Source organism: Tenrec ecaudatus, chromosome 17 (assembly GCF_050624435.1).
Source record: "Tenrec ecaudatus isolate mTenEca1 chromosome 17, mTenEca1.hap1, whole genome shotgun sequence".
In the NCBI taxonomy this organism is placed as follows: Eukaryota; Metazoa; Chordata; class Mammalia; order Afrosoricida; family Tenrecidae; genus Tenrec; species Tenrec ecaudatus.
Window position 1 is genome coordinate 326,819 of NC_134546.1, and position 13,858 is coordinate 340,676.

At 38.8% G+C, this 13,858-nt stretch overlaps 1 protein-coding gene across 1 annotated transcript in view; it reads right to left on the bottom strand.

Annotated features, from left to right (window-relative positions):
* Window positions 1-13,858, bottom strand: part of PSME4 (proteasome activator subunit 4) — a 101,907-nt gene that overhangs the window by 50,596 nt on the left and 37,453 nt on the right. The window contains exons 9-20 of the mRNA XM_075536006.1: window positions 13,269-13,361; window positions 12,540-12,805; window positions 9,719-9,905; window positions 8,711-8,800; window positions 7,903-7,967; window positions 7,498-7,648; window positions 6,075-6,173; window positions 5,792-5,861; window positions 5,362-5,429; window positions 4,556-4,771; window positions 2,849-3,006; window positions 811-906 (exon numbers count right to left, since the gene is read on the bottom strand). Of these exons, the coding sequence (XP_075392121.1) occupies window positions 811-906; window positions 2,849-3,006; window positions 4,556-4,771; window positions 5,362-5,429; window positions 5,792-5,861; window positions 6,075-6,173; window positions 7,498-7,648; window positions 7,903-7,967; window positions 8,711-8,800; window positions 9,719-9,905; window positions 12,540-12,805; window positions 13,269-13,361 (1,559 nt within the window). The remainder of the gene's footprint in view (window positions 1-810; window positions 907-2,848; window positions 3,007-4,555; window positions 4,772-5,361; window positions 5,430-5,791; window positions 5,862-6,074; window positions 6,174-7,497; window positions 7,649-7,902; window positions 7,968-8,710; window positions 8,801-9,718; window positions 9,906-12,539; window positions 12,806-13,268; window positions 13,362-13,858) is intronic.

The following is a 13,858-nucleotide window of genomic DNA, read 5'->3' on the forward strand; positions in this document are numbered from 1 at the left end:
TGAAGTGATCCTCCTTCCCCACTAATAAACAACCAATGCCTATAAGCTGTTTTAAAAAGGAACTAAGAAAGAATTCTCAAAAAGCACAACTTTAAATAATGATGGAAATTATGAGGAGAGACAAGCAGGCCACATATTTTAACCATTCCGTGAAACTTTTTAAGACTTTTGTTATGTAATTGGCAATTAATTCGCCCTTTTTATTTTCTGAGGGGGCCCAGAAGGGGCGATATTTACATATTTTAATATAATTCTCATTAATTTGCCCAGCGATGAGATGTTCATGTTGAAAGAAAATGATCAAAGATGATATATTGAAACTACTGTCTACACTCATTAAACCAGTGAACAGACTACTCATTTCCCTTCAACTCAACACTGTCAGCATAAATGGCAGCCCTACAAATCAAACCAAGGCCTTCACTCACAAGAACACTCTAAGAGACCTTTACATCCTAATCATTCAATCCCTCTAGAGCTCAAAATCATGATGAACAATCCTCGACATTTTTACTTAAAAAGTCCTGTTTTTTTATTATAAACTTGTATATCAGCACTGGTTATATAGTATTAAAAAGTTATCCTATGCTAATATCACATGAAAACCTGAACAAAGCCTTTGAAAAGTTTATAGCCCTAAATTTAGGTTCCTCGGGTATTTTTGGCCTAATGACGACAAAGAAAAAGGTTACAGTGATTAAAATTAACAAAACAACCCAATAACAAAAGCAATGACTCATTAAGTGACTAACATTTTACATACATGTCCAACAAGCCAGCAAAATACGTGAAGTAGTTATTTTTACTTACAAGTGCGTAACTGGTTCTCCTTTCAATGGCGGTAGGAGGTTTCCAGAGCCAATTAAACAGTTGTGAACTATAGTCAGACTCTGCAGAACATCATCTCTAGAAATGATAAAGTATGTTTTTATATTTTAGAAGACTGCTAATTGTTATTCAACAACTTTCCTAGAATCTAGGATGAAGACTAAAAGCTTACAGTAAATGAGAACATACAAAACAACGTAGAGCAACGACAACTGTATTCAGTTTATCTAATTAATAATGAAAACCAAAGCTCAAGTCAATGCTGACTCCCAGACCCCCTGTAGGTTCCTGGGACTGCACTATTTACAAGAGCAGAAAGCCCAAGCGTACACCCAGGGAGCTGCTGGTGGTTCCCAGGGGCTGAGCTTGCACATCGCCACCCAAGCTTTGACCACTACGTCACCAGGGCTCAGTACTTGCAGTGCAATGTAATGAAGTCACCACATAGACTGAGTTACAAAACACCGAACCGTTTCCCTTAGGGGAACTGTGGGAAACTGTGGTTGCGACATTTTCATTAATCAATAATTTTTTTAATGGAAAAACATTTATCTAATGCATCTATTCCTAACCAACAAGCCATTACATGCTGTCTCACTTATAACAAAGAAAGAGTTTCACCCTTTCCTGACCCAGAGTGACCTGGCTGCGTGTTTCTTTACTTTGCAGCGTCCATGCCGTCTGCTACATTTTTCTCTCGGTTGCCCTGGTAGTTACATTATTTCACCTCAACTTGAGGATACATAAACGTGTATGGGGTCACTGGGAGAGCTGCATGTTTCCAACACCCTCGTTTGTGAGCTTCCATCATTCTGCATCAATGCACGTGGCTTCGCCAGTCTGAAGAGGGACTTAGGGACTAGTGTCAGACTATGGACTTGAGTTGGGCCAGGCTGTCTTCTTGATATAATTACTTCTTGATATGAAGTACTTTATTGCATAAATGAGTATCACTGGATACCTTTCTCTAGTCAACCTGCCCTAGTACAGTCGTCATCTACTTAACAGTATGGGGTAATTAAATAGATATTTACTGGTAATGCTGAGGCAAAAACAAACAAACAGAAAGGCATTGCCACAGAGCCCATTCAGACTCAGTGACCCCAGAGAACAACGCACAAGTGCCCTGTCGGTTAGTTTTCAGAAGCAGACGTCCACATCTTGGAGCAGCTAGCAGGCCCCCCATGCAGACTAGGCCACGAGCAACTCCAAGCACTCAGCATGGATGGCCAGCCCCAGGCTCATCATGTACCAGGTCTGCTTAGATTTGAACAGACTCTGGATTAACGAATCACAATTAATAATAATTTAATGCCGTTTATTTGGCAAATTGGAATCGAAAAGACTCTTTACCATAGATTACCACTATGAAAAAAGGAAAACAGAACTACAGATCTTCCAGCTTATTAGCTTTTAAAGAAGAAAGACCTCGTAAAAAAGATTAGCTAGAAAGCACTTAGCAGTCAGCATTGGCTGAGCACACTCCCTTCTGCACAGTGGTTCCTACAGAATCTGCTTATTAAAATGGACTGCATACTAATTTTCTTTCTATTATTTTAGGAACTTCCAAAAAAAATGCAAACTATGAAAGTCTAACAGTCTCAAACTTTCTTACTTAATCTTCAAGAGGGTTGAGGATGGATGTAGGAAATTCCTCTAAGTAACATTAATACCAAATTGTGGAATTATAAAAAAGAAATTACTTAAGGTTTGCCTGGAAAACCAGTTATTTTCTTTCAAAGGGTATTGGAGTACTACCATGTTTCTCCAAAAGATGTGCATGAGAAACTCCTGAGAATTAGGCACATAAAACAGAGCAGACACGTTTAACTGCTCTGACAAATTCAGAGTCCCTGTCACACACCGTCTTGATTAGTCTTCTAAGTGCATTTATGGCAGGCATTCAAAACACATGTTAAAAATCAACACATCAGATAAGCCATAAATTTAGGGGAATAGTACAAAGAATTATTTTTATTTGTAACTGAATAGCATTAGTTGACTGTAAAGGAACACTAACCTAGACATTTCGAGTTCCCCATTCCCACAGTGCTCGAGTTTGGTGAGCTCAGGCTGAAGGAAGGAATCCAACAGGTAGAAGGCAAAAGCCACTTCTTCTGAAGAAGGCACATGCCACTGGATCCCCAGATTCCACAGGTCCCCTGGTTTACCCCAGTCCTACAAAAGAAAGGCAACTGTTCAGCATGTTAAGACGTTAAAAGTCACACACACACACACACCACCCCCTCCCCCAAAGGCTTTGAAGTGCTGCATACCTGACCCAAACCCAATGGAGCAGTCACCCTGAAGAGCCACTTAAATGTGAGTTTCCCTGAGTGACAGTAAGTTTAATCAATTGAGCCCATTTAGTGTAACAATTAGTTGAGTCTCTTTATTTGCAGTAGCCATGTAATGAAGTCGCCACATATACTGAATTAAAAACACGGAACCATTTCTCTTAGAACTCTGGGGCCAGGGTCCTAGAAGGCTGGTTAGGACATTTCCATCATTGGTCAATAACATTCTAATTAAAAACAACAAAAACTTTTATCTAATGCATCTACCTCTAACCAACACTTTCATTACATGCTGTTTCACTTATAACAACAAACTGGCCACAAGAGTTGAACATCTTCCTGACCGAGAGTAACGTGACTGCGTGCTTCGTTAGTCTCCAGCGTCACACCCATGCTGTCTGCTACAGTTTTCTATTGCTCATCCTCTCAGGCATTCCCAGATTCAGCTGCGTTCCACGGTTTCCAGTTTCACTGTGCACCGAGAGGCTCTCTCAGCACGGTCTACAGTGGCTTCACATACAAACTGACAATTTCCTCTTCCTTTCTGGATAAGTGAAGATTCATGAACACCGAACCCATGGCCAACAGCACTGTAAAACTCAAGCCTGAGCAACACTTGTCTCTACCAAGTACACCACGGCTTTTCTGTTCTTAGAAACACTAAACAACAGTGCTTTCAAAACAAAGCACCTTCAAAAGCACAAAAATGTCAACCAGTACACGAGTAGACCACCTAACGGACACTTGTTTACTGTACAACAGCTACAAGAAGGCCGAGCATCGTCGTGAGCAACCCCGGCTGGGAAGCTGGGACATGCTCGGGACTCCCATTATTCACCAGTCTGTGAGGGTTCAACACGTCACCGGGAACGTGGCAGGAGTACTGATTTGGGCCTTTCAAGTAGATTTTGGCCACTAGATAAATTCAGAAAGATGGAAATGGTGAATAGTGCAGATTGACTGTATTGGGGTGGGGTGGGTGGGTGCTTCAAATATGGAGGTTAGATATGACATACCAAGTCACTGCACATGCAAACAGAGAACTAGACTTTCAGCACCATGCCATGTGCAATAGCACTATGGGAGGGGGGGTGGGGCACATTCCGATCAGTGCTGCAGCACAGTGCTGACCACTCAGGAGTACACGCCTGACTTTCCATGCCCGAATGCTGCTGGCTGGTCATGAGGTCACTCATGTTGACATTTACATTCATATTTGCAGTTAGTTCCTAAACCCTAAGCCTAAAGGAGCTGGCTTCATAGGAGAGCTTTGGCTTGAAATACCTGGCCAGCAAATTAATAAATGATTTTTAAAATAACAAACTTACATTTTTATATGCAAGAAAACCCAGAACAGCAACCCACACTTTAATTCCCTTAGGAAAACAACCCAATAGATCCTGGAATCCTAAGTGATTGAAAATACTTGCCTTAATAGGAAAGTATTCAGAAAGAGGCTTGTCAAAACCACCTGGCACACTGCAGTATTCTGTAGGGTAGATGAGTGTGGTTGAACGAAGAAGATGATGCAAAAGGTTACAAGACAGAGTGTAGCCCTGCTTACAGGTTAAATGGAGGGTTCTTTGGAGAATCTGTACAAGCTGCTCCTTATAAGAAAGCAACTTCTTCCCATCCACACGAGTAATCTAAAATGAAGAAAAAGTTCGAAGAGACTTTGGTTACAACGATCAGAAATCATTAACTATAAAGTCTAATGTTCTGTTACTAAAGTAGCCTAAAAGTCTTTCTAAAAATGACTTTATTTTAGGATTTTCATTTTAACTATACTCTTTATTAAAAACAACACAGCTCCTGAATTTGGACATTTATCTACATATATTTATTTTCCATTGACCCAGCCTTCTTGGGGAGACAAGACTTACTTAAGTGAATTTAAATCATTATTATTGTTGTTGTTTAACTTTGGCTCCAGAACTAGCCACAAAGGAAACTAAAGTGACACTGTCAAACCTAAGAATGTGGACAACAAATGAATTCCCAGATCTACCAAGCATTTAAATTGAGTGATCCAAAAAAGAATTAATCAATCAGGTAGATATTTGAGCATTAAGTAACCATATTCCTTTGCTACTAAGAAGTTCTATCAATAAATCCTCAAAACTATTTATTAGGGCTTTTTATGTCTTAATATCAGTCTGTTAAAAAACAAAACAAACAAAAAACTCAAACGGAGACATTTTCAAGTACATGTTTTTAATCTAAAAATCTACAATACCTCAGACAAAAGTTGAAGATTCCAAAGTAACTCCTTGTCTAGTTCTTCATCATTCAATACATCGTCATCTAAAAATGGCAAAATAGTAATGGGGGAAAATTATGCATGAAACCAAATACATTTAAGAAACCACCCACTGGAACCCCGGGGGCCGCACCACAAGTTAGCAACAACTACGTGCTTGTATCTCACCAAGAGAAGTTGCCTGAGAGAAAGTGGTGTTTTTAAGGCAACCTAGGTGTGGTTCTTATGGGCATAAAAATATTAATCTAGCAAAGTAAAATTTCTAAACTACCTGCAAACCTAGATTAAAGTTGTTTTTTGTGTGCTGAACACCAAACTGTGAAACTGAAATACTGTACAGCCAAAGGACCTATTTTCATCAAAGAGTGCTAATACGGTAAAGACAAATAATACCCTTCTGACTTACTCATCGTAAGCTGTGTTATGACACTGCAGCAGTGGGGAACAAACAGCTTCAAAGACTCCTCTGGGCAGCACTGAAAATATATTTTATAGTTAAGTTTTCTTTTAAAGGCACAACTTTTCAGTTGTTGCAAAATAGACACTAGTTGTAATTTTTGTCACAAACACACCCTCTAAGCAGCTACTGTAAAGAAATCTGCAGTTTACACACAACGAGCACTTCTGAAACAAGGAACCACACACATACTTGGGCGAACTGACTTGTGAACCCACAAGCCTGAGCTCACCTTCACGGCAGCCCGGCACATGTCTGCCACCATGCGGCCTGCCACTCTTGTCTCGAATATGTGAGAGACAGAGAAAGTGAAAACCTTCTGAAGGGCCACCTGGTAAAACAGGTAAGAAAAGAAATATCTAGTCAGCATTCTTTAGAAAATTAAGCATCTTTGGGAACAAAATGGCAAATATATTCAGGATTACACTAAAAATAACCTAAGGCTATTTTTAATCATCTAACTTCATAGGTGGTTTAAAAGAAATCTCACAAGACCCTAACGAGCAAGATTTCAGCTGGTACAGAAAACAGCAGCACACAAAATGACTGCTCATGGAAGCAAAGGTAATTATTAGCATTGTTCTGGCTAACCCAATTTAGAAGGGCTGATGTAGTCTGTCATTCTGACAAGCACAAAGTGTACAGATCTGTCCCATGCCTTGCCAGCAAGTCGATTCAGCTCAGCTCTGCAGGACAGAGGAGGAGGCCGGCACATGATTTCAAGAGCTGTGATCTTGACTGATGCCAGGCTCCTCCCCTTTCTCCGGGTCTGAACAGCTGGTTCTCAGTGGACTGCTTCCCCCTGCGCTTATCTACCCTCACAGGGCAGCAGCATACCACTGAACCAGGAACTTACATTTTCACACGTCACGGAATTTTAACTGAATTGCTGAATGGATATTTTATGGACCTAGATCAACAATCTTAACAATAATAAACGTTAAAATATTTATTATGGTGATCAAGAGATTAGATTCATTTCTTTATATTAATGTAATCTTAGTATCCATCTCAGATGTTGTAAATATTAACTCTTTCAGGAAACAATTAAAACCTAAAATTAATTCACAATTTTAAAAAACTGTTTAAAAAAGGTATAGACCTAAGCTTTTACTCAAATCAAAATAAGAAGTTTAAACAGTGAGTGTGCACGGGGAGAAGGTGTGAAGACCCAGGTGGAGGACATTTTGAGAATCAACAGCTTCACACACATTGATATTTTGGTTAATAAAGGTTTCCATGATTTTGTAGCAATACTTTTTGACTTAAAAATAAAGGCAATTTAGCATTTTGCCATAACCTTACTAAAGAGAGATGAAAAAACAAAAATGCAAATAGTTTTAAAGCTATTATGACAGATTATCAATATCAAATAAATGTTTACAAAATGTTGTACGGGATAATTGTTTCTAATCCCATCATGTTTATCAGTTTGCTATACTTAAGATTTAACTTTTATTAGGTGATAACAAACAAGTTCTAAAACTCTCCCCCAAATAGTTAAATTTAATTGCAAATTAAATACATACACCTTTCCGAACATTGGTATAAACAGAAGATAAGCTGCTGGCATGATGTACAAACTTAAAACTTCAAGTGCAAATTTAAAGTAAAAAAGTTAAAAAATGTGGTTTACTGCAGCAATGCTCTCTTACCATAAATATTTCTTTGGAACACTGTGTGAGGATCGTACTAAATGTAGAAGACAGGCCTAATTCAACTAAACTCTCCAAATGAGTCATTTTCTCAGTTTCTGTCTCTTCTCTTGTTTGTTCCAAGGTGCTACTTTCTATAAGTCCAAAGCATCTAAACAAACAAAGCATAGTATTTTAGCACCTGAAAAAAGGCCCAACCCTTTATAGTGATTTAGATTAAGTTTCTATTGTCATGAACATTCTGTGACAGCCACTAAATCTGTACATGACTCACAAATCAATGGTCTTTCAGTAACTTTCAAAGCACCACCCCCTCACGTTGTAGCTATGAAACAATGGTTTCTGGGACACACCAATGATGTTTTTGAGTGTCAGAAAGAGGGTAGGATTGGGCTACATGCTCACCTGTCCATAAACTGTAAGACAAAATCCTCAAACTCAGCTGTGGCTGAACAAAGCTCTCGTTCCACCTGTAATGTCCCAATGTGGAGAAAAACTTCAAATTACCTTTAATTTTTTTGCCTCTGAACTAACAAAAATCAATTATGGTCTACAAAATACATCTACCATTAAATTACTATACTGAGTACCAAGAGAAATAAATACTGCCACCAAAATCACATACTCAGTTTGGAACAAGTGGATTGCTTCTTTCCAGGAACCACGTCAGAAGTAATTAACATATTTAAGAAGGGCTAACAACAGCCAGCAAGCAGCCGGTAGTGAGGGTGCTCTCTCACTACCGAATGGTACAGGGGTTTTAACATGCCTGCTAAAGAAAACCTAGCTCACAAAGACCAGAGACTAACAGGTGAAGTCTTTCTTCATCAGATACCAATCCCAGGGTAGATTTATTCCAAATAAAAGCACACACACAAAAACACCCAACCACAACTTTGGCGAAAACACTAAGGTGACACAATTGAAACACACCTCTAGCCATCAATCATTTGCCCTGAGTGCCTTGCTTGAGAGAGTGAGGGAGAGAGAGACTCCCCCTTCGCTGCCCCCTCCCAGCTCTCCAAATCCCAGGACAGCACTTTACAGACCATTCTGCGAGTGGTGGCCTGGTCCAATGCATACAGCATTTTAGCCATGTAACAGATATTTTACTTAGCACATATCCAAAGTTGTTTTTGAACTGTCAAATATTACTATACATATTAACATTCAGAACTTCAGTAGCTATTTTACAACCAGAAAGCATCCTTACTTCTGTGAGGTCATTTCTTTCTTGTAGTACAGATGAACAATCTACTAAAGGCACCAAGGTTGAAAATGTTGCTATAAACTGGAATGTGATCTATGGAAAGATGCACAAAATTAAACGCAGTCACTACAGAACTATGTCCTGAATACAAGAATAGAAATGCTCCAGTAAAGCACTCAGGCGTCATTTTAAGGGAAAGTCTCTAACAATCATCCTGGAAAACTTTCCCTTAGAATTGAGCATCTTGGGGAAGGGGCGGTTGGGCAGAGAAAAAAAAAAAAAAAAGAATTGAGCATCTTAACCTTTCTCACTAGCTAAATTTATTTTCATAATTATTAGCGTAATTGTCTTTCTAATAAAATCTTATTGAGGAGTCTAAGAGAACATTCTTCAAACTTTTGTGTGAGAAGTTATTTTGCTTCCAACCTGAAACTAGAGCATTAGTTAAGAGTAAATAAAAATGCTAATACAGAAACTAAGTGATAGAAAAGAAACCTCTTTTCTTTTATATAAGCAAAGCTGTAAGTCAAGAGAGGATGTTTATCTAAGTGGAGTCCAGCACTTCAAACTCTCACCTCTCCTCTCACTCCCTGGCCAACAGTGTCACCGAGGGAAGGTGCAATCAATCAATCAATCATTTGCTATGACTTTAACATTCTCTTTGAGAAAATCAGTAAATATGTCAAACGATCACTAAATGTATTCATGTTATGGCAAAATTCTTAAGAAAAAAAATTTATATACATCAACTGTCCACCGATGTAAACTTAGACATCTACCCTCAAAGGTTTTCACATTGAAGCAAGTTCTAGTGGACAGAGAAAGGGGCCGCGAGGAAAGCCCCCAGAGGAGCAGAGGCAATTCATGTAAAAGCGAGTTGCACGGTTTGCCCCCCCAAAAAAAAAGGCATAGCATACATGCTGTCTATATAAACGATAGTATTAGAGAACATTTCTTAAAAGCGTATTGCACAAATTCTGTTAAATACTTAAGAACCATGCATATGCTCACCATGCATTTACTGAAGTCATTTGGATCCACCCCAGGCAACGCTCTCATCAGCAGAGGTAGCATGTGTGTTGGACCTTCAGGAAACCATCTGCCCCCTGATACCAAGCTTCGGGCTACACCAATCACACAACTTAAAGTAGCTGTGAGTTGGTGAGGCTCTGTTAATGTCTCTAGTGCAGGATATGTTCTACAAATTGAAAAGAGAATTTTAAAAATGTACCTTCACTACAGATAACATACAGAATACATTAAGTATACATGTACCCATTGCATTTGGTCTTCAAGTTTTGTAAGCTACAAAGGACTTGAAGTGAAAAACTGCTGTCAAGATTAATAGAATTATTTAAAGCAGAGACTATGCGGTTTTTGTCGCCCCCAGCCAGTTCCACTCCAGGCAAATTCCAATTTTGCTTTGTCAGCCGTCTGACACCACATTGCACCACCTTAAATCCAGTGATGTTTCCACCTTCCTGAAGGGTTAAATCAATTCTAACGATCATGGTCTATAATAATTTTTAAATAAGAACTTTTCCTTTTTATGGGAGAAGCAAATCTATTAAAATACTGAAACTTTGCTACTTAAAAATAATTTTTTCAAACTTCTAAAATAAAATTTAGGAAGTTATCAGAGACATGAGATTGTTTTTACACTAGAGTGAATTGAGAATACAACACAAATATACTTTTTGATCACTTAAGAGCCAAAAGCAGGATACTCTTGATTTGGCTTTTGAGAATCAGGTCTGGAGTGGGGTGGGACTTATCTAAAATGCGAACGGTTTAATGCATGTATGAGCATTATAAGCCTAAGAGGGAAAACACAGAAACAACTTAAATACTTGGCAATGTTTTCAAAAAATGAACTGGAGCAAATCAGACCATTAAATGCTATGCAACATTTTAAAATTTAAATATATGTATATATATAAATCATTTATTGGGGGGGCGCTTACAAATCTTTTTTTAAACAAACCTTACAACAAGCCATCATTCAATTGTATTAAGCATACTTGTACATATGTTGCCATCAACTTTTCCAAAACATTTTCTATTTGAGCTCACTATGCAATATTTTTAATGCTACTTAGAAAAGGCAAATAATTAGGGAATGTGCATTAATAGTGAGCAAGAAAAAAAAGAGATTATTTTTAAAAAGCCAATTTATGACTATTTTAAAATACAGTGAACACTTTCCATATTTGAAAAGTTGTCTTGCTCCTTCTAAGAACAATGAAACAAGTTGAAGAAATCCCAAAAAATAAAGGTCACCTAGCTAGTGACCTTTACCACTCTCTTGTTAACTGTACAACTCTTGATGATTGAATTATTGAATTTATGGCATGTGGAAGAAGCACTAATACAACTTTTTAAAAAGTCATTGAGCTACCAATTTTGTCAATAAAATATTGAGATCAAACATATGCTGTTAAGGATGCTGATACTAAATTTGTCCCCAAAATGGGGATCAAAAGAAATTTTAATTTTTCCTAAAAATATATCTCTTAATCAGTTGAAATACAGAAAAACAAAGTAAATATACTTTAAGAGCCCCACACTTCAAAATCATAACTATGTAAACAGCTGAAGTGCCTCCTTGAGAATACAGGCGAGACAGGGAGAGCAGTAAGCGATCTGCCCCAACTTTTACCTACTGTTGCCCTGCGTACGCCAGGAGCAAAGTCCACCGAAGTATAGGGACAACCGTCTCCACCCCACTTCTGGTTGAACAGAGTCGATCCTACCTCTGTCTCTTTGTAAATACATTTACACAGAAACCGTACGGCTCTGGTTCAGATAGCAAGGGAAGCGAAGGACTCAGAAGGTGTGACAGAAAGTGAAGGTACTTGTGTGGAGGTAGGGATGGAGAGTACATCCTATGAATCCAGGGCCTCCCTTGTTATAAAAGATACTGAAAACTCTCTCATGCACTTCTTTGCTTTCCTCCTTGCTTGGATTCTGTGTCTCACTCTGGAGGCAGCCGATGTGACCTGCAGTTCCAGGAAGCTGTTGGTGCCTTGCCATGCTCCTGCTGATCCTGGGTCCACACAACTCTGCAGCCCCGCCGGCCTCTGGTCCCCTAGCTTTATCCACTCTGGCAGCTGTGTTGATTCTGAGTCTTCAGCTATCATCTGATCTATGGACTTAAGCTGGACTAGGCCAGGTCGCTTTCTTGATATAAAATCACGCACGTGGATGTGTGCAGGCGGGTGCGCGACACTGGTTTGGTTCCTCTAAAAAACTCTGCCCACCACAGAAAGGTAAGGGATCTGCTATTGAACATTAAAAGAATTGCATCACACTGTTGAGGCGTACGCTGCGATAGTGACTAGACTACTAAAGAGCTCCTGTTCCCAACTACTTCAACGTACAAAATAAAAAACGCAGTAAAATCTAGTCTGCGAAAACAAGCCAGAGATTACACGAGAATAATTTCTCTTTTGTATCACTAATTCCATGAAATTGTTTCAATAAAAAGCCAGTTAGTCACTGCCACGCACTCAGCATTCAGTGATGGATACTTACATTGCGAATTTTTTTAAAACCCCATCTATATCCTAATTTGTAAGCAAAAATCATGGTACATAATCAAAAACACACAATAAGATAGCTACTTTATCTCAAGGTTCTTCCTCCTCTCAACAAATCTTTATTAGGTTTCCTCATCTCCTCACCAGGAACAGAGATAAACACTGAAAAAGCAAAAGGGCTTCCCAAGAAACAAAAAGGGAAGCAAACAGAAATGGATACTCGAAGAAAACAGACAACCAAAATAGCCGAGTCTAAGCTGAGGTGTGAACTACACAGCTAACGCTATACTTACCTTTCAAGGACAGGGGGTATTACTAACTCAGGTCTCATGAGGGCAAGATTCTGCAGGGCCTGGGCTGCTTCCAGACTACCGGTTTTGCTGAACATAGCCAAGAGGACAGGTTGAATAATGCATTGCACAAAGTCTGTAACATCTTGATCAGTAAGCTTATGGCTATCAGGCACAGGAGTTAACCAAGAAGGTTTCTTGTGTCTTTCACGATGCAGTCTTCTAACAACACTGTTTGGCAACCTCTGAAGTAGTTTCATTAACTTGTTCTGAGGACAAGAAGCAAACAAGAAGCAACGTCGGTAGTACCCTTATTCTACTTACGTCACGATATCCAGGTTTTTTATTTAATCTCTTCCCAAGAAAGGCAGGCTGTCCAGCATAACTCAGTATAAAACAAAACACTCCCATCAATTATTGATAAACACCAGTACACAAATGTCAATTTCCATCTTAAAAGTGTTCCTGCACCCTGCACCATACAAACCTGCTATTATATAAGGTTATTTATCTTGATTACTTAAAAAAAAAAAAAAAAAAGCTTACCCTGTAAGACTAAAGACATGTTTTTGCAGGGCTTTTGTTGCCATACTTTTTATTTCTACATTTTCAACTAACATAGTAATTCTAACGTATCACTCACATACACAGGCTTTTATGAAAGACAGAAATATTAGTTTGGAATGACCTTTCACCTTAACTTAAGAATCTTTGTATTAGTAACTTACTTACCAGCCAGCGCCCGTTATTTGAAGGATGGTAAAAAGATGTGATGCTATTAAACAAGCCAGCCAGGTGTTTTTGCACGAGCTTACTTGGCCCGCCCTGTTCAGATAAAAAACATGTGCACATTTTACTAGTTTCCCACTAGATTATAATTTGAAAATAATCAGGAATATGCAAAAATTCTTAAATGACTTGAAAGTTTCTACTGCATGAAGCTGAAAGCAGACACACATAAATACATTCAAATATATTGATTGCTTCGAAATGTTTAAAATGATTAAATAAACACAGCCTGGGGCAGAATGAGGGTGAAAACAAGCTTTAGCTTATCCAGTAAACAAGCCTGGGATGAGGGAGTACATCTATCTCATGATGCTCATATTTCAAGACAGAGTACAGACCAAAGATAGAACGTCAAGTTACACCAGGAACCTGTCCTTCTGCAGAAATGAAGTCCATGGCTCATGATTCCCAATCTGGCAGCTCTACGTGTAAGAGGGCACCCACTCAGAGACCATTACATTGGCATAGCACAACACCAACTCAATTGAGTTTTCTAAAGTGACAATCAGAAGAACTGATTTTATTGTATTCAC